Here is a 24,288-nt window from a genome sequence, read left to right on the forward strand (position 1 = left end):
AGCCAACCTACTCCCATACAATGAAGGTGAGTTCAGGTGTAGCACTTGACACTATGAGCGCCCGTGCCCGTTCTCCCCACCCCACCCCACCCCCCACCCCCTTAAAAATCATGCCCGGTGGATCACAAAAGGTCTAGCTCATCACCTCATAACAGAAGAAAAACATAGCTTATCAAGCCAGATTTGAAAAGACAACCTAACTGAAAGGACGGAACCATGTCCATCATGAGTCACAAAGCAATGAAGATGAGATTTGAATATTACTCGCTCTGTATGTTCATTTTTGGACCAGTTCATGCAATGAGAAGAGATTTGAATCTCTGAAATATTTCAGTCCAGCCACTGGGTCTGGAGAAGTTCACTTTCAGAAAACACAGTATTTCATCATGATTGTAATCTGTTTTTTCTTTGTTACTGTATAATATGATGGTGGAGCCACTCTGGAAGTAAGGAACATTGTGCTTACAGGAGTGACTAGCGCTACTTAACCGGACAGTAAGCCTGAGGCAGACCTAAAGGTTTGTAAAGGAACATTATTCCCTAAGAGCGGATGTTCATTTGGAATGAACTTCAGTAGATTTTAACAGAATTTTAAGAGAGTCCAATTTTACTGTAAACTCACTGATTTATTATCATTTAATGTTATTTAAATATAGTCTGTTGGCTATGGGGACAACATGAATGGAATATCTCTAAGTTATTCATTTGTGTTAGCAAGGTAGCAATTGGAATTGGAACATATAGGAAACAATAGGCCATGCAAAAGCTGAGGTGCCCTTAAGGTGCACACTTGCATGGCTGCGCAACGGGGGACTGCACAGTGCAGCAATTTGGTCATACATGCTGAAAAGACATAGGAAGCTACCTAGTGGAATCTTAAAATATTATTTGTTTTGTGGTTGTCTGTGGTTTTGGATTTGTAATTAAATAAGTTTAGTGGTTTTGCTGGCTTACTACTTTCTTATTGGTTGTGGTGGGGCTCCTAGCTGTCTCGTACTAATTGAGCAAGTCAGCGTGATTAACTTAAAAATTGTTGTTCTTTCAACAAATTAATAAAACATGATAAAGTAACAAGGGTCACTGGACCCAAAATGTTAATTCTGCTTTCTCTCTACAGATGCTGCCAGACCTGCTAAATTTCTCCATCAATTTCTGGGAGTTTCTTCAGTAATAAAACATGATGGTTGCTTTGTGAGGCAACAGGAACCCTGGGCATGCCATATATAGTTGAAGTCGAATTGGTTCTAAATATGAAGCAGTGAATTATGCAGGCTTTTTCCTTGCCAATAATTTGCATTATAATCCAAAGGGACCATAGATGGCTGCCTCACTTGGACCACTGCACCATTTTAAGATGTATATTGTCAATTTAGGCAATTGTGTTTGTAGTGCTCCTTGTGTAGCAACTAGTATATTCCACTTCTGTTTTCTAGATTTCTGTCTTTCTTAAAATTCTCTCTGTATATGCGCAAGTCTTTTTGTGTATAAATATTTTTCAGGATACTAAGAAAAACCATCCAAACAAAATGTTTACAGATTTCTTGTGTCGATGTTAAAGATCCTGCAAGAGTTATAGCTAGATCAGAGTTCAAGCATTTTTGGTACATACAACACAGCATCCTAATTTCCCAGGGCAGGCAATGTGACTGCAACAATCTTTAAGAACTTGCCATACTTCTGAGGTTAGAAATCATAAAACACTCTCCTTTTTATGGTGCCATTACACTAAAGAAATTCATTCGCTATCCATGCATTCACTAGTCAACCTCTATCTTGGATCATCCACTAACATTACTATGCACTACAGAGGACGAGAGACAATTGCACACTGAGCTGGATGGTAAAAAAGCAGCAAAGATATATTTAATCCCAGACAGCAATGAACAAATTAACAATCAAGTTTAACAGTGTTCTAAGATGTATATGTAACAACCCAAAATTTCTCTTAAGAAATAAGGGAAAAGGCCACAGTACAATTGATTCTGATACATAGCGAACACCTTCAGTCTTAGTTACAATAATCTCTGCCATTTGCAGTGTCAGTCCAACAAAAAGTAAGAGACATGTATTGCTGTGGGAAAGGAGTAGCGTCCTTTAGACTGTTTCAGGTTAATTGTTTGCTTTTGTTTGTTTTAAATGTTGACTTGTTTACTATAGAAGAACCACATTGCAATGAAGAATACAGATGGAAATACAGCTAATGTTGTACAGTAATTCAGTATTAACTTTTTCTTTTGTCCAGGCAAGTATGCAATGCGGGATCTTGTGCATCGTCTTCCAGGAGGTTCAACGCTAATAATGCTTTCTGATGACACTGTTGCTGCTGTTTGTTGTGCTTTACATGAGGTTACTATTAAGAATATGGAAAATGCTAAAGCTTTAGCTGATGCTGGAGGAGTCGAGAAACTTGTAAACATTACAAGGGGGAAGGGTGAAAGGCAAGTATTCAACTGAAAAAGATTGTGATAAATATTGCATTTTGTATCATCCTCTATATCTTTTGTACACTATGGTTATGTATAGCCAAACTGAGCTACGAATTACATGCTTTTCTTGGCCTTTCACTCTTAATGAGTTGTCTTTCTGTAGCCCATGGTGAAATTTTTTTTGTCTCCTTTTTGAAGACTGTTGCCTACAATTGTGCATTAACCTTATTTTTTTATTTAATTATAACCTGTTGGCCTAAGAGCTGTTAGTACAATTTTGATTCAAAAAGGTGAAATATACTTGACCATTTCCACTCGTTTTTCTGGGACGATGGTACCAAGTTTTAAACTACAGATTGTGCGAAGCACAAACGACCCAACAGCCAATACAGCTGATTTTAAGTTTCTGAACTGGCAGTTGTCCTCTCTCCTGGAAAGATGAAGGATGCTCAAACAGGAATTGTGCAAGGTTGTAAAACATTTCCCTACCATTGAAAATCTACCACCCTGACATTAGTCAGGTTAATAAATGCCTCAGAGTCAAGGCTTTCAATGGCAAGAAATTAATGTTGCCTTCTCAAACTGAAGTTGTCTATAATCATTTTGTCCCTTGCCAGTACACCCAGGGACTGAATAGACACAACAGCTATCAAGAATGCGACAAAAAAGTCTTCACGATGATTTAACATTAAGATGGGTTGCCAACCTGAAACGTTAGCTCTTTCTCTTCACATGCTGCCTGGCGAGCTGAATATTTGACACTTTTTATACTTCTGTTATGGGTCCTGACAAGTCGTAAATGGCAGCAGATATATTACCCCGCACTTACTAGCAGAAAATATGGGCGCAATGACTATGATCTAATGGTGTCAAACAACATGCTGGGTTAGGACAGCTGTAATATGCCCAATAACAAATGAGACACCATTCCTTGAGTGTCTGTAAAACTTCATGAGAAAAGTATAGGAGGTGCAGTCTAGAAATGTGGTTGAATGGGACAGAGAATTAAATGCCAAATGACTAGAAGCAAAAGGTCACTCTTGGAAACTAAACTGAAGTAATAAACCATAAATAGGAACAGGAATGGGCTGTATGGCCTTTCAATCAATCTGGCAGACAAATGCTGCATATCTTTACTGAGGTTTTACTCTGAAATGATTGTCAGAATTGGGTTAACATACTGTTTTAGAGGCTTATCTACCCAATTTTAATTTTCATGATATTTTACATTTTGTTTGGTATTTCTTCAAGGTATTCCCTGAAAGTAGTTAAAGCAGCAGCTCAAGTTTTAAACACATTATGGCAATATCGTGACCTTCGCAGCATTTACAAAAAGGTAATTTACAATAACGTAAAGAAGCATTGTTTTCAATTGAAGTCAATAATCTAATCATTATATTTTTTCCCCACCTGACCATCTTGTATTTGCAGGATGGTTGGAATCAAAGCCATTTCATTACACCAATTTCTACTCTGGAACGTGACAGACACAAATTCTCTACATCCCACCCATCCTTATCAACAAACAATCAGAATATGTCACCTGTTCTTCATTCTGGTGAGTAGCTTGTGGTTGCGTAAAGAAAATGAATGTTGTAACTTGAACTGCTACTCTACGGGTGTGAAAGTAATGGAAATATTTCGTAACCGAGGTGCCAACCTAGTGAAGCTGCATCACAGAGCTGCAGTTCACAATTTAGATTTACTTTGACTTAGAATCAAAAATACAATTTATAAATTTGCAAACAATTCCAGTTTGTAGCCGAATGATTGGTAAATCAGTACTGAAGAAAATTGCAATGAGTTTCAGGAAAATGATAATTGACAAACAAATACAGTTCAACAAATATGAGCCAATATTTAGTAGGAAGATTTAAGTAAGTCACTTATAGTGCAAGTCTAGGTGGGGTAGAGGAACAAAGGAATCCACAAGTATAAATACTAGAAGTTGCACCAAAAGTTAGCAAGGCTGAAGATTTTATTTGAAACAAAAACTAACCAGATGCTAGATTTTATTTCCAGAGGGAAATAATTTGAAAAGTTAGAAAATTATGCTGAATGTACATCAGGTTTTAGTTAGACCACCCTTGGAGTAATGCATGTGATTTAAATCACTGCAAAATGAAAAGGATTTATTTATTCTTTCATGGAATGAGGGCATTGTTAGGAAAGCTAGCATTCATTTCCCCCATTCCTAAATGCCCTTGAAATGAATGGCTTACTAGCTCATTACAGGGATGGTCATGAATCAGCCACATAGATGTGGGCCAGATTCATATTTAGGCCAGACTGGGTAAGTATGATAGATTTCCTCACATAAATGACATTAGCAAACCAGATTGATTTTTGTAAACAAAAATTCATGATAGTTTCATGGTCAGCATTACTGAGGCTGACTTTCAATTCCAGATTTTAGTAATTGAATTTAAATTTCACCAGGAGCCACCTAGAATTTGAGGCCGTGTCCTGAGAGGAATAACTTGGGCCTCTGGAGTACAGGTTCACTAATATTGCTACTAAACTTCAGTCCCATTAGAGAGAGTACAGACTACCTTTTCAAAGAATAATACCTGAAACACATAGGTATATGTATTAGGAAAGTATTGGCAGGCTGGTTATCTTTTCCCAGTTTTAAAAATCAGGCTGAGGGGTGATATGATAGAAATTTTTTAAATCATGAAAGATTTACATAGAAACATGGAAGATAGGTGTAATATGGGCCATTCGACCCCTCAAGCCTGCTCCGTCATTCATGGCTGATCATTGAGTTTAGTTCCCTAGTCCTGCCCTTCCCCATATCTTTTGATTCCTTTAGCCATAGAGCCACATCTACTTTCTCCTTGAAAGCACATGACATTTTGGCCTCAACCACTTTCTGTGGCAGTGAATTCTACAGGCTGACCACTCTCAGGGCGACGAAATTTCTCCTCATCTCAGTCCCAAAAGGTTTAGCCCTTATCTCTAAACTGATCCCTTACCCTTAAACACCCTTCCTGCTTCTAACCTATCTACCTCTAACCTAGAATTTTATCGGGTTTTGTAATATCCCCCTCATGCTTCTAAACTCCAGTGAATACAATCCTAACCAACTCAATCTCTCCTCAAACGTTGGTCCTGTCATCCCACGAATCAATGTGGTAAACCTTTGCTGCACTCCCTGTATAGGAAGAACGTGTTCCTCAGATCAGCTGACCAAAACTACACACAATATTCCAAGTGTGGCCTCACCAGTGCCCTGTATGATTGCAGTAACACTCCCATGTTCCTGTCCTCAAATGCTGCCACTATTAAGGCCAAAATACAGTGTGCCGCCTTTACTGCCTGCTGCACCTGCGTGCGTGCTTTCAGTGACTGGTGCACGACGACACCCAGGTCTCACTGAACATTGCCCTCTCTCAATTTACAATCATTCAAACAATAACCTGCCTTCCTATTTTTGCTACCAAAGCGGATAACCTTACATTTATCCACATTATACCATATCTGCCATGCATTTGCCCATTCACTCAGCTTGTCCAAATCACACTGGAACGTCTCTGCATTCTTCTCACAGCTCACCCTTCCACCCACCTTTGTGGCATGTGCAAATTTTATTTGATTCCCTGAACTTAATCACTAACATATGTTGTGGCTAGCTAGTGTCTTAGTGCCAATCCCAGTGGTACCCTCCGGTACCCCCCTCCCCGTCACTACCTGCCATTCATAAAAAGACCCATTTATTCCTACTCTTCACTTGTTGTTACATTCTACCACTGTTTTCCATGTGCTGTGCTATAAAATTCATGGTAATGGACTCTCGTGTCTTCCTCAAAACTGACATCAGACTCACATGTCTATAATTCACTGTTTTATCTCTACCTTTCTTTTTAAAGAGAGGGATTACCTTAGCTACCTTCCAATCTAAGAATTGTTCCAAAGTCTAAAGCATCTTGGAAGATAACAAACAATGCATCCACTATTTCTAGTGCTACTTTCTTAAGTACTCTGGGGATATTAGCTTATCAGGCCCTGGTGATGTATCAGCCTTCAATCCTATTAATTTCTCCAACACCATTGCTGTATTAATACAGATTTGCTTCAGTTTTGAAAGTAAATATAGAAAAAAAAAATCAATAAAAAGAGGATAACTCGAGGGTATCAGTATAAATAGATGCCAAGTAATCCAATAGGGAATTGAAAAGAAACTTCTTAAATAGTGGTGAGAATTTGGAACTACGCAATAGGGAGTGGTCAAAGTGAATATTGTAGATGCTTTTAAGGGCTAGTTAGACAGGCACAAGGGAGATGCAAAAAGGTGAGAGGAGGCTCAGGTGGAGAATCAAGACCAGCATAGACCAGTAGGGCCAAATGGCCTGTTTCGATTATGTATATTCTGTGTAATTTTCTGTGACTTGCTGGTAAGAAATCCTGTACTGCATTCTATACACAATGTATTCATTGTGTTAACTAACGTGATTGACCTTTTGGATTAAGCTCTATTACTATTGCTATAGTACTTTTTTGGTCTTGCTATTATTGTAGATGTTGTACAAAAACTCTGTGTTTTAGCAGTGCAAATGTAGTGCAGAATTATGCAGCAATTCAGTGATTCTGCTTCAACCATTTCTTATAAATGCTGGCCTTACCTTAGACTGGGACTATAAACTCCATGTGAATTGTTCAGATTATAAATGTGCTAAAATCACAGCCTTAGGTATCTAAACATAGCAAATAATACATTTCTTGCTTAATAATACACTAGTTTATCTCTGCTAATGCTCAATTTTTCACATTTAATTTTGTTCAGTAATTTAACTAAACTTTCAATTTGTTAAATTCTCACGTTATCAATGCTAAATTGAAATGTTCAATCAATTTTAAGCTGAAACCTTTAGGCACAGAAAGACCCAAAGCCTTTTTGGTATTTTCTTCCTTTCTGAGGCTTGCACTGTATTTTCTATATTTTCATGCTTTATTTATAGTGACATCAGGATCCATTGCACTAAAAAAAGAAAATTCCTCTGTTGCATTTTTCTTTGAAAATGTCATTTCATGCTGGACAGCATTTTTCTCAGCCCCTGATTCCCACAGTTTCTTTGCAAGGTTTTATGCACAAGTGTGAGCTAATGAGATTCTCAGGAAAATCAAAGCAAGTTTCCACCCAAATCGATGTAAAAACAAGTGCAACTCCTTCAGAATAAGTCAAACTGAGGCAGTTCAAACACTTGTATTAGTAAATGCCAGTTCAATTGTTCAATATGCCTATAATATTAATAAGATAATGATATAAACAAAATACTGAAAATGATAAGCAGGTCTAGTTGCATTTATATAGCACTTTTAATATAATAATTTTGGAACATAGGAGCAGGAGTAGGCCTTTCAGCCCTTCGAGCCAGTTCCACCATTCAGTAAGATCATGGCTGATCTGTGGCCTAACTCCATATACCTGCCTTTGGCTATATCTCCTAATAACTTTCCTTAGCAAAAATTTATCTACCTCAGATTTAAAATTAAAAACTGATCTAGCATCTACGGCCATTAGTGGAAGAGAGTTCCAAACATCTACCACCCTTTGTGTACAGAAGTGCTTCCTAACATTTCTCGTGAGCAGTGTGGCCCTAATTCTCAGATTATGTACTCTAGTCCTAGAATCCCCAACCAGTGGACATAGTTTATCTTTATTTACCCTGTCTTTTCCTGTTAATATCTCAAAGACTTTGATCAGATTATCCTTTAACCTATTAAATTGTAGAGAAAACAGGCCTAATTTGTGTAATCTCTCCTCGTAATCCCTGAGGTCCAGGTATAATTCTTGTAAAACCTAGGGTATAGTCCCCCACCGAGGACAATATATCCTTATTTAATCAATATTTAATCTATCAATATCCCTTTGTAATTTTGTTTTCATTTACACTCTCTACAACACTGCCTAACTTGTGTCATCAGCAAACTTGAATATATGGCTTTCTGAGTTATCCAAGTCATGAATGCATAATATGAATTCCTAACCTCAGGAGTGTTGTTTAAGAAAATGTAACAGTAAACTACATGACACTTTAAGATAGGTGGCCCAAAAAAATGTCACAGAGACAGAGGAGAGAGAAATGAATTCTTTAAGGAGGGAATCCCAATGCTTAAGGGACAAAAGTAGAAATTGCTGGAAAAGCTCAGCAGATCTAACAGCATCTGTGGAGAGAAATCAGAGTTAACATTTCGGGTCGAGTGACCCTTCCTCAGAGCTCACTGTTTAAGGCCTTGGCAGCAGAAGACACATCTGTTTGTAACATGGCAGTTAAAATCAAGGTTGCTCAAGAGACCAGAATTACATGACCATGTTTCTGGAAGGTTGCAGGTCTGGAGGAGATTACAAATATGGGAAAGGCAACATCATGGGACAATTTGAAGACAGATGAGAATTTTAAAATTAAAATGTTGCTTAACCAGGAGCCAATGTGGGTCTACAAGTGCATAAATGATGGGTGAACAGAACTTCATGTTAGTTTGGGCACAGTCAGCAGAGTTTTAGATTATCTCAGGCTTAGATTTAGAGTGTGGAAGTGAGGGAACCTGCCTGGATTGTGTTAACTTCATTGGAATAATGTGGAGGCCAAAAGCAAAGGTTAGAGTGGGATGGTTCTGTGGACACTTGACGAATCGTAGAATCCCTACAGTGTGTAATGCGTAAACAAGCCATTCGGCTCAACAAGTCCACACTGTAGGGATTCTCTGACTAGCATCCCACCTTGACCCAAACTCTACCCTGTCCCTGTAATCCTGCATTTTCCAAGGCTAACACACCCAGCCTACACACTCCTGAGCACTGTGGGTAATTTAGCACGGCCAATCCACCTAACTGCACATCTTTGGACTGTGGGAGGAAACTGAAGCATCGGGCAGAAACCCACCGGGAGAATATCTGTGTGGAGTTCACCCAAAGGTGGAATCGAACCTGGGTCCCTGGCACTGTGAGGCAGCAGTGCTAACCACTGAGCCACCGTACCAGTGAGGGTTAAATTTCAAATCTTGTGGGTCTTCATTGGAACTGGAAGTTTTAAATGACTTTTTTATATATAAAAAGTCCAATGCATTGGAAAAAGTAGCAGGAAGTAAACAGAGTATGTTCTGTAATTCAGTTTTGTGGAATAGCAATAGTTAAATGACAGATCGGATAATTTCATACAATGAAAGAATAATAAACAGTGAAATTAGAAAATAACAATGACATGGATGATGTGTAAATCTTTACAGTAAGTAAGTAGAGGGAAAGAAATGTATGGAGAGTATGTTGAGAAGATTTTAGCAGCCAGGGTAGTGCTAGAAATAAAATCATTGCTACACTTGTGCTGGACAAGTATGGGACCCCATTCTGGGAAGCATTGATGCTGTTTGAGAGAACTGAAAACTATGGTTAGGCTTAGTTATTCGAACCAAAAGGGTGGTAAATTATCTGGTTGGAAAATAAGGTGCAGGAAGCCAAAACAGGTCAATATAGGAGTGTGGTAGATAATCTGAGTGGATCACGCATACAGACAGAATTGAAATGTTCAATGCCATCTGCATTTACCATCCTAATGTAAAGGGGATCAGTAATTGAGCACAGTATATTTAGTTGTCATTTTAAGAAAAAAAAGTACCAATTGAAACTCTCTGCCTGGTGGGCGTCTTTGGCTGTCTGCATGGTCATGTATGAAGTGAAAGGGCTAGTGTTTCATCTGCATTTATACCAGAAGATAGTCGAAGAAGGAAGTGATGTTGGGAGAAGTGGAAGAAGGTGTGGGGCTGATGGTGAAGTGGGTCTGGTGACCATGGAAAGCACAGTCCTGCAGAATGCTGGGAGGGGAAGAAAGGGTACATTAGGTAAGTGGGCTAGTGACAAAGATGGTGGGCAATGTTCTTTGAAAGCAGAAGAACCTAGCAAGGAGAATGATTGAGAAATGTGGGAATGGAACAGACATAGTCATGTGGTCTACAATGGAGAGGAATCTTTGACGAAACAAGTCTTTTGAAGGTGACATTGCCTGAGTTAGTGGGACAGGAACTGGGAATACAGATTGAAGTCCTTATGGAATGACATGTTTTTGTGATAGATGCTGTTTCAAGCAGGTTCAGTATTAGGTCCTTTTGCATTTTGCAGCTCATATCAATGATGTGAACTTAAATTTAGAGGACATAATCAGAGGAAGATGGTTGGAAGCTATCAGTGGAGTGGGTCAGGTAGACAGTGGGAAATGGAAATCAGTCCAGAGAATTGTGAGATGATGTATTTAAAGATGACAAACAAGGCAAGACAAAACGCAATAAATGGTATGAAATTGCCTGTGCCTAGAAATAGAGAAGCCGTAAAAGTGATAGTAGTCAGTGATGGACCTTGCAAAAATAAGGAACGGATGGAAATTAGAAACAGAATTTATGAAATTCTCAGTTGAAGGTGAGAACAGAAAGCAGCACTGACTGATGTTTGACATATTGGGGAGGTTGTCTTGCATCGGTCCTTGCTATCTGGTTTTAATAGGATATGCAGTACTTCTTTGCTCTAGCCCAATTTGAGGTCTCACTACAACATCTTTCATTTGGAGGAAGTTAGCAAAATTAAAAACCATGTTGAAATGAGTGAACACACTCAGCCGTAAGAAAGAAGACAGTGACGGTGAATGGAAATTCGTTGGACTGCTATTCATAGAAAGAGCAGAGGACCACAGGTCCAACTTCTTGTGGAGGGGTGTGGAAAACAACTGACAGAATAGCCATAGTGAAATGGCTATTAAGACCAAGAAACTGGAATTGATATAAATAGTGGAGACCCTCCACTTCAATAGCAGACCTTCTTTCCACATCCTTTTTCACTGTCAGTGTTAACTTGTAAGACTTTCTAGTTGTGACAGAGGGTTCAAAGACCAGAAAACTTAACGCAGGCTCTTCTCCACAAAGTTTGCTGGAGTTGAATATTTCTGGAAATTTGTACATTTTTCGTTTACAGTTTCTGCAGTGTCCTGACACTGTCTCGATGCTTTTAATTTCTAAAAAAAAAGGTTGTCCGGAGATTGCCACAGTTCTGTATGTAGAATTTTGTTGTGAGCGATTTTGGTGCCACACTTTCCATAAATAAATTATTGGCTGTAAATTTCTTGAGCTCTCTTGAGGTTGTGAAAGGCACTATATAAAAGGGCGAGACTTTCTTTGAAGTTTGGTTTCTGATTTGATGTAAATATAAATCTTGCTTACAGTGGCGAGCACAACCTCTTCACCAGCACTCTTGGGAATTAAGGATCAACGCTCCAACTATGAAAAGACAAAGACGTCTATGCAATATTACAACAGCCCTGGTGACAATATGACACATACAAATTTAACTATAGGTAACGAATGGCGCAATTACAATTTTGTTTATAAAGTTGGACATTTTTTGATGTTCAAATATGTCATTCTTCTAGATTGGCCTTTTCCTTGATAGGGATAGATGAGGAAGCATTTAGTCTGTAAATTGAGGTTGATGTCTACAAATTAGAGTTCTACAAATCTTTCTTCATAATATTTGAAAAAGTGCATTATATGACAGTTCAAATGTCATTAAATGCAGTATAGTTAAATTTCATTCACTACAATATGTGGCAGTCCGAGGTGCCTCATTGGATTTACAATATCAGCTACATGAGGGGCTGCCCATCAATGTACTTTATAGCATGGCCTTAATCTGGAGCTAAGGAGCCTACATGGAATCTTTGCTGCAGTTGCTCCAACCTTCAGCACATCCCTTACCATATAGTCCTGGACCTTGAAATGCAGCTGTCCATGTGGTCTGTGACTCACCTAAGAGTCACTATGTTGACTTCATGTGTAGACAACATTTTAGCACTGGTGCAAAGTCATACAGCAATGCTTATGTGATTCATCATAACAAGGAAACTAGAGGTATATATTGTGGTATTGTAGAATCCAACTATTAAGACAAGCTATTATATACAAACATTGCAATCATAGGCATACGAGTGCCTGCAATAACATTAAGCTGTTAGATTTTAAGAGTTGGGCTTATAGTAACACATCATGCTTCAAGTGATCTGAAGTTAGATGAGGTATGCTATCTCAGGTCATATTCTATTATACAGTGATGACGTTATGAACATCTTCCTTAAAGGTAGATAGACCATGAAACATGACAAAGTAAAACAATTTCACACTGATGCTCCAATTAGAATGTATGATGTATATCTTCTATTTGTTTTGCCAAAGACTCTTTATAAACCTGCTTAAAAATTTTATTTACTCGTTTACCTCCATTTTCATGAGGCATTTGTGGTTCAGAGAATTTGAAACTGAGTGGTAGTGTTTACTGGCCTGGTTGTCCATTTTAGGGTGCTCACTTTTGTTGTCAGCACATGGCAGGAAACCTTTTATAATATCTTGTCATTTGTACATAATCTTATCTAATTTCTCCAACAGTTTATGTTCGGACTTGTTCACTCTTCTTTACACTTTTCAATGTAAATGCATAACACTTCTTTGCATAACTGACTTTTTGTCCTAATATAGGTTAATATTGTTATTACTCAATCATCACTAGGTTTATCATTGCTGTTGCCAATCTATTTGCATCTAAAATTATAAATTCATAATTTAAGTTCATAGTGGCAATGCATTTTTTTTTATTTTCAAGTGTTTACTTTCCCGTGGTTTAATTTTCTTTCTAACACATACTCTTTTGGCTAGTAATTGTAGACACAACTGTAAAATATCCCTGTTCCCTATTAATCGAAATGTATTGTTGTGTAGGTTCCAGTAAACCGTCACCTATTTACATAGGTTCCTATTCTTCACCAGCAAGAGAGGAATCTAGACGACTTCATGTAAGTATTGAATACTTCTAAGAAAAAAGAAGTTAAATATTTTGACATCTGAGCATTCCATTATCTTGAAGCAGTATAATACAAAGTACTAGACAGAAAATTGAAAGTACACTGATCCTTGCACCTGTAATTTAGGTTCAACAGTTTAAAAAAAGACAAGTGTTGTATCTCTGTTGCAGTTGGGTCTTTTATGAATTGAGTTTATGCAGTACCTGTCTATTTCTGAGTAAATATTTTGACCAATAGAAATAATCTGATGTTAAGAATTTCAAGAAATATTTTGTAAATACATTTGTAAGTTAGGATCTGAAGTAAATTTGCTGAAAAGTATCAGTTGAGTACTCTATTGTATCTGAGCTTTCTCTGGTATCCAGGAATTTGTGACAAGCTTAGAATCATAGAATCCCTACAATGTGGAAACAGGCCCGTCAGCCTGACAAGTCCGCACCGAACCTCGGAGCGTCTTGCCCAGACCCATCCCCCATTACCCATCTAATCTACACATCCCTGAACACGATGGGCAATTTAGCATGGCCGATTCATCTAACCTGCACATCTTTGGACTGTGGGGGGAAACTGGACCACCCGGAGGAAACCCACGCAGACACGGGGCGAATGTGCAAACTCCACACAGTTGCCCGAGAGTGGAGTCAAACCTGGGTTGCTGGCACTGAGACAACAGTGCTAACCACTGAGCCACTGTGCTACCCCCATTATTGAATGCAATCTTCATTTTCAGCCATCAAGTGCATTAGATTTGACTTGTTTACCCCATGGTTTGGTGAACGAGAAGAATTGTGAATTTCAGTTTTGTCACTTATTTTTAATCATTTGGTTGTACAGACTTGAGTATTACTGAGAAATGACACATTTTGTCAAAGCTATTCATCTCGTGCTCATCAGGGCAACTTGCAAGAATTACCCAAGACAAAGGAAAACAACGTTTTATTGTATGAGAGGGAAAATGCTGATTGTTTGGCAAGTGAACTCTGATTAATGAAGGTGTTGCCATGGAAAATGCACCAGTTAGTGATGACTGACAGTTAACTACAAGCCTTGTTTAAATTTTAAACCAGGCATGTTGACTCTGGCATTGCCCTGAGAAGGAATTAAGTGAATGGCTATCACCTGGTTTGTTGAGTTGAAACAGGAACAACACATGTATATGTTCTTCCTGTCTGCGAAGAAATGGACCCTGTGTGTTAATTTATGCAGCCTACAGTACATACAAATGCACCATACTGTAAGCCCAACTAAATTGGTTATCAGCATAATTCTTTGTACATTCAAGATTATTTAGCAAATTTTGTCCAACTGCAGAATCCTATCCAATATTGGACACTTGAGTTTTCCAAGCATGGACTGCAAGGTACATCTCAAATACATGTAGATTGTATTAAATAGCATTTCCCATTAACTGTTCACACCAAGCCAGGTACTAAATGCACCCAACCAACACATGCTTGCGAGTTAATAGAACATAATTGAATAAACTTCATATACAACAGGTCTACAGGGACACATCTGATCAGCTTTTAATTCACTTTTTAAGGTTTTTTGCCAATATTAAGTATATAATAGTGTTATACTAGTATCTTATTTATGTGCATCTATTAATTCTTCCTTATTAACTTGACCTTGTTACAGCATCCACAGATGTATTATGGCCAAGAAGAATCAATCAGAAGAAATTATGATGCATATAGATTGTATATGCAGTCTCCACACTCTTATGATGACCCCTATTTTGATGACCAAATTCATTATCCAACAGCCACTGATTATACATCACAACATGGACTAAAAACATCAACTAACTATGTGGATTTATATTCTGCTACACGGCCATCTTACAGAGCAGACCAATACCCAGGATCCCCAGATTCCTGGGTTTAACACTTGGAAAAATAAAAGAACAATGTCTTGTTGCTCTGTTTCTGATTGTAAGTGATCATCGATGTAAGAAATTTCTAGTGGAGACAATGTGAATGTAACCTTTAGGAAGGAATTCAGGATGTGTTTTTAACAAGGAAATCATGGAAGCAAATGCGAAGGAAGATTGATGGGAGAGTCTTTAACTCTGCATAGATGTTAGATTTCTTATGTGTAACTCTTGTAGTTTGGTGGAGGTGTAGGCCATGTGATGAAAGGTTTGTGGTGGAAGAAAATAATTGGAGAAGGTGCGGGCCAAATAAAATGTGAAACTTCTGTGAATAGTCTCACTCTGTTGGTTTGTACAGACATTTTAAATATATACACTGTTTTGTTTAACTAAAATAATGAGCCTTCAAATTATGTATTTCATTTCCCCTTGTAAATTTGCTTTCTTCGGTGTAAATATGGAAATGCCATATGAACAAGGGTAGCTGTTATTTCAGAAAGCAGTGTCTTATATTGAAATTAAATTTAAAAATCTAAGTGTCATACAAGAGATAAAATATTCTAAATGAAAATAAGTCACATTTTGTTTTAAAGGAGTTTTGTAATTTCAAAGAACATGCTTTTCCCAGTGAACTGGATACTTATTTTTCCATTCCCATTCTGTGGCTAGTTTCACTGCCATTTGCGATATGCATTTATAAATAAATGTGATCATTTCATTAACTGACGTTTTGTGCTCAAGTTTCTGCTTTTTTGGTAAAATTCCAGGTAGAATTGGTATAGCTGGTATCTAGATGGGCATGTTTATTAATTTGGTGCAAAAGCCTATCTTAAAACCCAACCAGCCTTTTATTTTTATGACAGTAAAGTGCTATGCATGATACATGTTGAGGCCAAGTGTAAAATATATAGAGAAGAGGTTGAGTTCTTTCTTTCCTATTACTGCTCTTTATGCATTAGCACTCATTCCTGTACTTTTCACCCACCATTGGTAATTAATACATTGCAACTATGACTGTGATTCCCTATTCATTAATTTTCAAATTCCTTTTTAAAGAAGTCATCAAATAAACCCACCAACAGAGCAGGGTCAAAATTATTTTATTGTTGAGGGCCATTCTTCAAGATTTCTCAAGGGCTACCATTTAGTTTATTTGAGGGCTACTTTTTCATTCTCACTAATTCCTTCATTAGGCAAGGCACAGTCATGCATTTGTGTTGCATGGAGTATTTGAAATCAGAAACAGAATTGTAAGAATTCTTTATATTCCTCAACAATTATCAGCTTTCCATTAAACTTGAAACTACAACACACAAGGAAAGCTTAACTTTCCTGGATGCCACAGTATTTAAATTGGCTCAAGACAACAAGCATTAGTTAGCAGATAACACAGTGTGGAGCCAGAGGAATATAGCAGGCCAGGCAGCATCAGAGGAACAAGAAAATTGACGTTTCAGGTCAGGACCCTTCTTCAGAAATGGGGAAGGGGAAAAAGAGCTCAGAAATAAATAGAGAGAGGAGGGGTGGGGCTGGGTAAAGTAGGTGGGATGGTGATAGGTGAGTGCAGGTAGGGAGTGGTGGGGATTGGTCAGTGAGGTGGGAGGGGTGGATAAGTGGGAGAGAAGATGGGCAGGTTGTGTCAGGTCAGGGAGGAAAGGGATGAGAGGGAGGGTTGGTCATGGAATGAGGCCGGGGGTGGAGAGATTTTGAAACTGGTAAAATCCACATTTAGACCTTTGGGCTGTAGGGTCCCAAGGTGGAATATGAGGTGCTGCTCCTCCATTTCTTAATCAGTTTCCAATGATTTTCATGCAGTGTTATCTCCAGCTGATTTTAAAATGTGAAGATAATATTGATGGTCCTTGTATGTCCGAAAAACAAACAAGTATTTCCCAATGTATTTAAACTTGTAAACTTGTCGCAAGGTGACACATCAACCTGACAACTGAAAAGGATTGTTTGTGCATGGGAATTTGAAGAAACCGGTAATATAGGCCTTTCTTCAACAGGAGCATAAAATGTACTCAAGGTGGTGCTGGTGAGGGCCAGTGTCACTAGCCTTCAGATCTGCTTCAATCTATCCAGACAAGAAGGTTTACATGAATGAGACCGATGCAGACGGGGTGACCGCTTTACAGTAAATTTCTGCAATGTCCAAAGGAATGACCCCAACCTTCCAGTTGCTTGCCATCTTAATGAACCATCTTGCTGTCATGCTAGCCTTTGCAATGCTATGGACCTGCTGCAATGTACCAGTGAAGCATGATGCAAGCTCGAGAAACAACACTGATTTCCTGTTTAGGCACTTTACAGCCTGTAAAACTCAATATTGAGTTCTGTAGCTTCAGAAAGGAGCCACCTCATGTCTGTTTTCCATTTTTCTATTATTCTCTCCCACCTCCCCATACCCCCCCACAGTTTTGCCTTATCTGTATTATTCTTCTCCTTTGTGAAGAAAGAGACAAAGTATTCATTAAGACCCCATCCACATCTTCTGTATCCACAAGTTACCTCGTACCTCTTCAATAGGTCCTACTCTTTCTTTAGTTATCCGCTTGTTCTGAATGTATTGATCAAATATCTTTGATTTTTCCTGATTTGACATGCCAGTGTTTTTGATATCCACTGTTTTCCTACTTTTTTCACTCATACCTGTACTTTATATACACCTTTTGGCTTGCTTCAGTTTTAATCTTTTTTTATGACTGTCATAAGCTTTCTTTTTCTGCTTAATCTTACTTTGTACACGTCTGCATAACAAGGAGTCTCTAGATTTGGTATTTCTGGTTTTATTCAAGTTTTTGGGGACTGTTTATGCTGCTCTGTAAAATTTTGCTTTTGAATGTCTCCCACTGATTTGCCTTCAACGTGTGTCCAGTCCATCTTCACTGGATCACCTCTTTTTAAAATCTGTCTTCCCCTAATTTAGAACTTTTACTCCTAGAGTGTTTCTGGCCTTTTGCATAATCTAATTATGTTATGGTCCTAATCTCCGAAAAAGCCACCTATTGCGACTTGATCCACTTGCCGAGCTTCATTTCGTCAGACTAAAGCTCGAATTGTGCTGCCTGTTGTTGGGTTTATGATGTGCTGGCTGTAGAAGTTCTCTTGAATGCTGTTGCAAAATTTTGTGCATATGTGCCGTTTGCACTGTTGATACTGTTTGCACTGTATCCTTGTTGATATTAGAGTATTTAAGTTATCAGTTGTTATTGCTTTATGTTGAAATAATTGAATATGCCATCTGATTATGTATTATAATGGATACTTAGTGAACAGCATAGTTATACTGCTCTTATAGTACTAATAAAAAATAATTTGCAATTCTACAGTACTCCTTTTTGCAAAAGCATATCTCAAAGCAATGGATACTGATTGGAAGGAGAAAGATATTTTAAAAAGAGAGGCTAGATTAGGAAATGAAAGGCATAATAGAATAAAAAATATTTTTGTGTTTTTTAAAGTGGAGAGGCCAGCCAAACTGTACACTGCAAATCAGTAGTAGCTAAATGGCATTCAACAATAGGGTAGGGGCAAATTACTGTAGATGCTGGCATCTGTACAGAAAATAACAAATGCTGCAGATCACAGCGGGTCAGGCAGCATCCATGGAAAGAGAGCAAGCTAATGTTTTGATTCTAGATGACTCATCAGCTCTGATGCAGGAATTTGAAAATTAGGTCAACATTTATCTCCCTATGACAGAAGAGCCACTGGAGCTTAAAGGAGGTATTTGATGGGAGACAAGTGACAATGAGTGTTGATATTAAATGAGTTTAAGTTTGTGAAGGAGTATGGAAAGGAGGCTGACCAGAGATAGTTTAAATCTTGAACTTTTTTTTTTAAGTGGAGACAGGAACAAAACGTGTCTGTCTTTTTAACCATGTTAAACAAGAAAAAAAGTAATATTTCTGTCATTTTAAATCAAATTATTACATTGCCTTGGAGTGCCAAATTAAGAAAAGATATTTACAGTGAATGGTAATTAATTTATTACAGAATTATAAAATGATGCAATACAGAAATAAGCTGTTCCGAAGAGGAGTCACTGGACTTGAAAAGTTAACTCTGCTTTCTGTCCACAGATGCTGTCAGACTTACTGAGTTTCTCCTTCAATTTCTGTTTTTGTTACAGAAAGAAGCCATTTTATCTGTGCCAACCTTTTGAAAGAATTCTAATTACTCCAACTCCCTGCAAAAAAATCCACTTCAAATATCGATCCAGATCATTTTTGAACATTTTTACTGAATCTGCAGTGCATTCCAGATGTTAACAATTCCTTGCAGCAGGGGGGAAAATAGCTTAATTATGTAGAGTCAAATTTCTTACCAGTCTTCATGATACTTGTACATTAAATTATTGATATGTTCCTCCTCTAACCTGTGCTTTATCCAGACCAGAACACTCCAGTTAATGGAAAAATTATATCTTCTTCCAGGAAGTACAAGTACAAATTATTTTGAAGGTTGTGGCAGTAAATAAACAATGAGGTGAAGAGAAATTTAAAAACACAAATGGTTAAAAAGTAACCTTCAGGGTCAGAAATCACGCACAGTGAATTCAATTGTATAGGCTATTTTTCAGGGCCTGAATTGAAAGAGAGAGAAATGGTTCTAGCATTCTGGTCTCCCAATTCTCTGTCTCCAGTCTTTCCCCCACCTAACTCAGAACTGTTGCCATGAATTCAACTTTTGTCTCCTTTCAAATGCAACAACAACGGACATCTTGAAGCAGTGACGAAGATAGGAGCAACAGGTGTGAAGAATGTTAAGTGCCTTCTAATTTCAACAAACTACTGCCCACTGATCTGACCTGGATGATCCACTTGCACAGCTCTTACTCAGTGGACCCAGCTCTCAAAATGAGTCACTCTGGCACCATTGACTATTGTCTGCCTCGTCATCAAGCAGCAAATCCTTGCTGATACCTGGTGTTTAGGGCCAGAGTCAGAGCCCCGCTCTAGATTATGGATCTGTCCAAGCAGCTCAGCAATTGAGAGAGCAGGTATAGATATTAGCCCACGTTCAAGATGGTGTCTCTGATAACCAGTCCTGACATCACGAACAGCTCTGGTCACACTATTCCACATCACCATATGATGACTTCACATGTAAGAGCTGGCATTCCAACCTCCAATATTGGTCCATACAGTTCAGAGGAGGAACAGGATGTTAACAAATGTAAAGTTTCAAACAATTGCTTAATACTTGCATGCAATGTGAGCATCACTGGCTCAGTCAGCATTTGTTATTCATCTCCAATTGCCCCGGAAAGATGTTGGCAAGGCACCTTCATGAACCCCTGCAATCCTTGGTGTATATGTACCCACAGTGTTTGAAAGGGCGTTCCAGAAATTAGTCTCAGCAAAGAAACATTATAATTTCAAGTCAAGATGGCACTTGACCAGGAGGAGAACTTCCAGGTGATGGTATAGAATCATACAGTACAGAAGAGGCCCTTCAGCCCATACAGTCTGTATTGCCAAAAGTACACTACTACCTACAATAGTTGCACTTTCCTGCATCAAGCCCATAGTCATGTTCCTACAGTCCTTGTAATACGAATTCACAGAGATGGTGGGTTTCAAAAGAGCCTTGATGAGTTTTTGCAGGGAATCTGTCATTGGTACACATTGTTGTCACTGTACATTGCTGGTGAAGGGAGTGAATACTTAATGTGATAGAACAGGGGCTGATCAGGTGGGCTGCTTTGTCCTGGAAGGTTTTGAGCTTCAGGTGTTGTTGGAAGCCCGCATCCAGGCAAATAGAAAATATTCCATTACACGTAAGTTGTTGTAGATGGTGGATGGATTTTGGGGAGTTGGGAGCTGAATAACTCATCACAGCCTTTCACCTGCTGTTGTAAAAGCATTAGCTATATGTATATATACTGGTTAAGTTTCTGGTCATCAGTAACTCCCAGGATGTTGATGGTGTTGTGTTCAGCCATGGTAATCCTGTTGAATGTCAAGGGAATTTGGTTACATTCTCTGGTTGGAGATGATCATTGCCTGGCACTTGTTCGGTGCAAATGTTAGTTGCCGTTTATCAGCCAAGCCTGAAATGTTATCCATGTCTTGTTACATATGGAGACAGATTGTTTCATTACTCCCTGTCAAAATCCTGAGGCTTCAAAGCCACCTGACAAAATTGCAAGTGATGCTCAAGTTGACTTCAAAATAGCATCTTGTGTTAAATTCACGAGAGTTTTCATAGCTGCCATCATAACTTTGACAGAGATTCTATTTATGCATGTTAACAATCTTCTACTGAGATTATGGTGACAGATCAGAAGATTTTCAGTGCAAGTTCATCATGTTCAGGACAGGGGGGATAAAACCTAATGCTAGGAATTTTCCTTGGCCTTCCTGACCAGCTGCAAATGAGGTATAGATATAAACAATGTTTCTACTGATCTTCCACCACAGATAAAATGTTTACATAGAACATAGATCAGTACAGCACAGTACAGGCCCTTCGGCCCATGATGTTGTGCCGAACTTTTACCCTAAACCTAAGGTCTATCTAACCTCCACCCCTACCTTATACTATCATCCATATGCCTATCTAATAGCCGCTTAAATGCCCCTAATGAGGCTGACTCCACGAGCCTCTCCGGCAATGCATTCCACGCCCCTACCACTCTGAGTAAAGAACCTACCTCTGACATCTCCCCTATATCTACCTCCACTCACTTTAAAACTGTGTTCCCTCGTAATAGCTACCTCCCCCTAGGAAAAAAGTCTCTGGCTGTCTACTGTATCTATACCTCTGATCATTTTGTGCACCTCTATCAAGTCGCTTCTCATCCTTTGTCATTCTAAAAAGAAAGGCCCTAGTGCTCTCAACCTTTCCTCGTACGACCTTCCTGTTTAATCAGGAGAACCCTTAAGGAAAAGTCCCACAGAATAGTTGGAACTTTCAATACTGTTCAATTGGTCACTTGCATAATCCTTGTATGTTATTAGGCAAGAAATATTTACATTTCAAAACTGTACCAGAATCTGGGATGAAGTTCTACTATTTAAGAAAGACGGTAAGGAAAAGCCAGGAACTATAGACTGGTGAGCCTGACATCAGTGGTGGACAAGTTGTTGGAAAGGATTCTGAAGGACAGCATTTATGTGTAGTTGGAAAGGTAAGGACTGATTTAGGATGGTCAAGATGGCTTTGTATATGGGAAGTCGTGTCTCACTAACTTGATTGAGTTTTTTGAAGAAGTAACAAAGAGAATCGATATAGGCAGAGTAATACACGTAATCTATATGGACCTCACTAAGGCATTCGACAAGGTTCTGCACAGTTAACAAGGTTAGATCACATAGAATACAGGGAAAACTAGCCATTTGGATGCAGACTGGCTCGAAGGTAGGAGACAGAGGGTGTGGTGGAGGGAATGCTTTTCAGACTGGAGGCTTGTGACCAGTGGTGTGCCACAAGGATCAATGCTAGGTCCACTGCTTTTGTCATTTATGTAAATACTTTGGATGTGAACATAGGAGGTGTGGTTAGTAAGTTTGCAGATGACACCAAAATTAGTAGTGTAGTGGACAGCAAGGAAGGTTACCTCAGAGTACAACAGGACCTTGATCAGATGGGCCAATGGGCTGAGGAGTGGCAGATGAAGTTTAATTTAGATAAATGTGAGATGTTGCATTTTAGCAGGGCAGGACTTATACACTTAATTGTAAGGTCCTAGGGAGTGTTGCTGAACAGAGCGCTCTCAAAGTGCAGGTTCATAGTTTCTTGAAAATGGAATCGCAGGTAGACAGGATAGTGAAGACGATGTTTGGTATGCTTGCCTTTATAGGTCAGTATATTGAGTATAGGAGTTGGGAGGTCATGTTTACAAGGATGTTGCCAGGATTGGAGGGTTTGGGCTATAGGGAGAGGCTGAAAGGGCTGGGACTATTTTCCCTGGAGTGTTGGAGGCTGAGGGGGTGACCTTCTGGAGGTTAATAAAATCATGAGGGGCATGGATAAGGTGAATAGCCAAGGTCTTTTTCCCAGAGTAGGAGAGTCCAAAACTAGACAGCACAGGTTTAAAAAGAGAGGGGAAAGATTTAAAAGTGAAGTAAGGGCAACTTTTTCACATGGAGGGTGGTGCGTGTTTGGAAAGAGCTCCCAGAGGAAGTGGTGGAGGCTGGTACAATTACAACATTTTAAGAGGCATTTGGATGGGTATGCAAATAAGCAGGGTTTAGATGGATATGGGCCAAATGGGACTAGATTAATATAGGATATCTGGTTGGCATGGATGAGTTGGACTGATGGGTCTGTTTCTATGCTGTACAGCTCTGACTCTATGAATGGACATTAATAGTGAAACAATTGAAATTGGGAATGCATGGAGGCAAGCAGTAGAAAGAAATATTTGTCTCAGAGGATTGTGGAACTGGAGTAAGTTAAAAGGGATGGGGAAGAGGGCAAGCTTCTGGAGGAATTTGAAAGAATGAAAGTTTTAAAATTAAGATTTGTATTACTGAGAGTCAAACAATGAGCATGGATGTGATGGATTAAAAGACTTGCTATGAGTTAAGACAGGGCAGCAAAGTTTGGGGTAACAAGTTTACAGGGTCTACTGCTGGGAACATATTGGATTAGTCAAATCTAGGGGTAGCAAAAGGCATGAATGTGGGTTCCAGCAGTGAATGAACTGAAACAGGGTGGGATTGGAAAAAAAGACTGTTGACCAAGAGGAAACTATACAAAAATATTGTGTCATGTGAGAACAGTGTCACTGAATACTACTTCTCTCACCCTAAGTGTTGTATTACTGTTAGACACCAACCAATTATCTGAAATGGTTACTCAGAGTTTCAGTAACATGGGGAACTTGCTGTTTGTAATGCCATTTCCCCTGACAATTAGTATCTAGCTTCAGGTAAACAGGTTGATGGCAGTAGATGGGCTGGATTTTCCAAGGGTGGCAATCTCACACAGATTGTCACTCCATCCCTGTCCTTTTTTTTTAAAAAACCCCAAAAGAAAACAGGACCTGGGGGAAGGTGGTTGATGGGTCAGGTCCTTGGTGGAGGTGTAGGTGAGTACAAGATCTAGTTGTCTAACTCCTGAGGAACCAGAGATAGTAGGAACTGCAGATGCTGGAGAATCTGAGATAACAAGGTGCAGAGCTGGATGAACACAGCAGGCC

General features: G+C 38.9%; 1 protein-coding gene across 1 annotated transcript in view; it reads left to right on the plus strand.

Annotated features, from left to right (window-relative positions):
* Nucleotides 1-15,861, plus strand: part of pkp4 (plakophilin 4) — a 98,288-nt gene extending 82,427 nt beyond the window's left edge. Inside the window, exons 12-17 of the mRNA XM_048599064.1 lie at nt 2,243-2,438; nt 3,678-3,762; nt 3,858-3,984; nt 11,633-11,764; nt 13,179-13,252; nt 14,900-15,861. Of these exons, the coding sequence (XP_048455021.1) occupies nt 2,243-2,438; nt 3,678-3,762; nt 3,858-3,984; nt 11,633-11,764; nt 13,179-13,252; nt 14,900-15,148 (863 nt within the window). The 3' untranslated portion in view covers nt 15,149-15,861. The remainder of the gene's footprint in view (nt 1-2,242; nt 2,439-3,677; nt 3,763-3,857; nt 3,985-11,632; nt 11,765-13,178; nt 13,253-14,899) is intronic.
* The last annotated feature ends 8,427 nt before the right edge of the window (nt 15,862-24,288 follow it).

This window comes from Rhincodon typus, chromosome 7 (genome assembly GCF_021869965.1).
Source record: "Rhincodon typus isolate 14 chromosome 7, sRhiTyp1.1, whole genome shotgun sequence".
Lineage (NCBI taxonomy): Eukaryota > Metazoa > Chordata > Chondrichthyes > Orectolobiformes > Rhincodontidae > Rhincodon > Rhincodon typus.